The 3628-nt window shown below is 33.7% G+C and overlaps 1 protein-coding gene across 1 annotated transcript; it reads left to right on the top strand.

Annotated features, from left to right (window-relative positions):
- The first annotated feature begins 1411 nt into the window (after positions 1 to 1411).
- LOC133805626 (ankyrin repeat-containing protein BDA1-like) lies at positions 1412 to 3038 on the top strand. Its single transcript, XM_062243800.1, has 2 exons — positions 1412 to 2014; positions 2151 to 3038. The coding sequence occupies exons 1-2, from the start codon at positions 1412 to 1414 to the stop codon at positions 3036 to 3038; spliced, it is 1491 nt and encodes a 496-aa protein (XP_062099784.1).
- The last annotated feature ends 590 nt before the right edge of the window (positions 3039 to 3628 follow it).

Genomic DNA, 3628 nt, shown 5'->3' with positions numbered 1-3628 from the left:
ATTTGTATTAAACACAAATCTGATTTTTATTATAATTATTTAATTAACAAAATTATATATATACCGAGAAATAGAGACACCAACGGAACCGAGGCTAAGGAGAGCGGAGGGGCGGCTGAGACTCATTGGAGGGGCGGCTGAGGCTATGGCAGCTGCAAAAATGGAGGAAACCCCATTTTAAAAATGGGTAAAATAGAAATAAAAATAAAAATAAAAACCTTACCAATGGAAGTCGTGTAACCTCAAATATATGATTCTAGACACTAAATCAAGCAAATATCTTCATAGAAACAAAAGAAAAAAAATTATAATTTCAGATTAAACTAAACCCAAAAAATTAAAAATTAAAAATCATGGAAAACACAAAAATACCTCAAAAACAGATATGGAGACTCAAAATCCAACCGTGGGTGAGCAAAAATCGGGCTTAAATGGGTTATTTATAGTAATAGAGTGGGGGTGTTTTAGAGAGAAGTTGGAGAAAAAAAGAGTTTTTTAGAGAGAAGAAGGGTTTTTCGCATCTGCTGGAGGAAGAAAAAAGGTTTAGTTTTTTTTTTTAATTATGTCGACGACCTCTACCGAGAACATGTTCTCGGTATAGGGTTTAGGGTACTCGGTATATCAACTAAAATAAAAAAATACCGCGTAGCCTTGGCGTGGTTCTGAAATGTTTCTACTGAGAACATATTCTTGGTAGTGTTCTCGGTAAAAACAACATTTTTTGTAGTGCGTGAGGGAAAGAAAGGAGAGAATGAATGAGAGTTTTGTGTATTTATAGTTATGGAAATCTATTTTTTATATTCTATAGAATTATCATATTTTAAACTTTTTTTTTTAAACTTACTATATTTTGTATAATTATTTTTTTCCCATAAATATAGAAACTATGTTTATTTTTCCCATATTTATGTAAACTTGTCTGCATTTTATCCACTACTAAGTACTAATTCACTTTTTTTAGTTGTTGTCAATATATATTAATTATACTATAAATAAATCTAGTCATAATAAATGTATTTTTTTTTAAAAAAAAAAGATAATAATAATAGTACTTGCGATTTCATATTTTTGTGATATATTTGAGAGATGGGGTCCACGTGGAGAGGTGAGTAGTATAGACTAAATTTGTGATCATCACACTCACAAAAAGTAAAAAACAAAAATACAATGTAGTGTTGGATCTTTTAAAAAAATAATCAAAGTATGAGGGACTAATTGCCAAATAAATAAAGCTTGATATTGCGTATCGAAGAAGTGAAAATTGGGTTATATATATAGCGCTATTATAACCACTTCAATACCCTATTTGTGTTCCTTTGTTTAATGTATATCTAATAACCCAAGCACTTAATAAATTTACTTTTATTATACGAACAATCTTGGTGTAATTAATTAGTCCAAGAAAAGAAATATGTCAAGTACAAGATTGTTCGAGGCTTCTTTGAAAGGCGATGTTGAAGCATTACAGCAACTGATCCAAGAAAACCCTTTGATTCTAGCCGAGTACGCACTCGTCTCCCCCCATGAAAACCCACTTCACATAGCTACAAAAGCTGGGAAACTTAGTTTTGTGAAAGAAATTTCAAAGCTTAAGCCTGAGTTGGTTGAAGAGCTAAACAAAGATGGGTTTAGGCCACTTGACATAGCTTCGGCTCTGGGGCATGCAGAGATCGTAAAAGCTCTCATAAAAAGCTGTACGACAACAACTAGTTTGTGTCGTTTGAAGGGGAGGGATGGAAGAACGGCTATTCACTATGCTGCCATGAGGGGAAAGCTTGAGGTCATTGATGAATTGATCTCTTCTTCTAAAGAGTGTGTTGAGGATTTGACTTCTCTTGGAGAAACTGCACTTCATTTGGCTGTGAAGTACAGCAAATTTGAGGCCTTTACGCACTTGGTGGAATGGGTTGAAAAGATTGGAGAAGAAGAAATTGTTAATTGGGGTGATAATGATGGCAACACGGTTTTGCACCTCGCCGTAGCTAGAAAACAACATGAGGTAATTTTTTATTTAGTCATTTCAATCAAATGACTCACTTCAGAGTTCTATATATATGTATATATAGTTATATATAAATATATATATATATCTTTCTTGATACAATTAAGTACCTATTTATTAACTATAAATTTTCATGAAGAGAGTAGAGCTCTTGCTTAGCCGCAGTACCAAACTGGAAATAAACGCAAGAAACTCAAGGGGTTTAACAGCAATGGATATAATAGACATACAAATATTGGAGAATCCCATTGATATTCAACTCAAAGAAACTCTCCAACAAGCCACTGGAGCCACCCTCAATCGATCATCATCATCTCATGATCATAACTCCTCAAACGTCGTCGTATCAAACATCAACCAACTACAAGAATTCGAAGCTGATCAAAAAGAGGACTGGATCAAATACTTCCGCTACAAGAGAAGAAGAGACTCTCCAAGCGACACAAGAAACGCTCTCCTCGTCGTCGCAACGCTCATCGCCACCGTCACATTCCAAGCCGGAGTCAACCCTCCCAACAGTTTCTCCACCACAAAGTCAACGAATATAGAAAGAAAAGTTAACGCTGATGATGATAATAATTCTTACACACTGCTACATATTCCTGACGTCATCACTCCATCTCCTGTGGAACAAGAGATGCCTTACATTCCAGGCAAGTCCCTGCCTTTCACGATAGGGTTTGGTGCGGTTTTGGCGAACTTGGGAACCCTAGCTGCGTCGGAGATGTTCTTGTTCGGAAACTCGTTAGGGCTGACGGCGTCACTGAACGTGATAATCTATCTGACGGCGGGGTTCCCTTTCCAGAGAGAGCTTCACATATCCATATACTCCATGATGTTCGCTTATGGGTGGTCTGTGCAGGGTTTGCAGAGTGAGAATAATAAAGGTGGTGTGAGGAATGTTATTTTAGGGCTTGCTTTTCTTTTACCTTTCATATTGAGATGGTTTCCCAGATGGGCTAAGAGGATTCGGTTATGGTGGATTAATATGATGATTACGAGGAACTCGAGGGTTGAGCATTATCCAACTTTGTGAGGATAGAGTTTGATCGTAGAACACTAATGTTTAATTATATATAGCTTAGCTCTTTAACAATAAAAGCACAACATTGCTTTTTAATTCTTGTTTTACTTTAAAGACATGTATTAACTTTCATTTGTTTTTATAATTAATCAAAATATTAACGAACAACATACCTTATCTAAATATTGACTATTGTTAATTAGAGTGTGTCAAATTTACTGTGAAATGTGAATGGAAATCTGTGTGTTATTTTTTTCTATTAATTGTTGACATGTGAAGGATTGGAAAAAATGGGACATAAAATTTGATTTGAGAAATATATAACATGTGCTAAATTTAGCACAAACGGTATATTTACAGTACAGTTATTATATTTTCGTTACAGTTTTTTTTATCATCTGATTATTAATGAGGGCTTTTGTTTTATTTTATTTTAAGTAACGCCTGTCTTTATTTTAGAATAGGTTTTTTTTTGTTAATTAATTTTTACAAAATTTTAATTTACTCTTTTTTTTTTCAGATTTAGAGTACAAAAATAAAAAGATATATAGAAAAAATTAATTTCAATAAATATTAATTGATTATTAATAATAATTTACTTT

The sequence above is a fragment of the Humulus lupulus genome, chromosome X (genome assembly GCF_963169125.1).
Source record: "Humulus lupulus chromosome X, drHumLupu1.1, whole genome shotgun sequence".
Classification (NCBI taxonomy): domain Eukaryota; kingdom Viridiplantae; phylum Streptophyta; class Magnoliopsida; order Rosales; family Cannabaceae; genus Humulus; species Humulus lupulus.
Note: the sequence above shows the minus strand (reverse complement) of the source record. Positions and strands in the feature narration are given on the sequence as shown.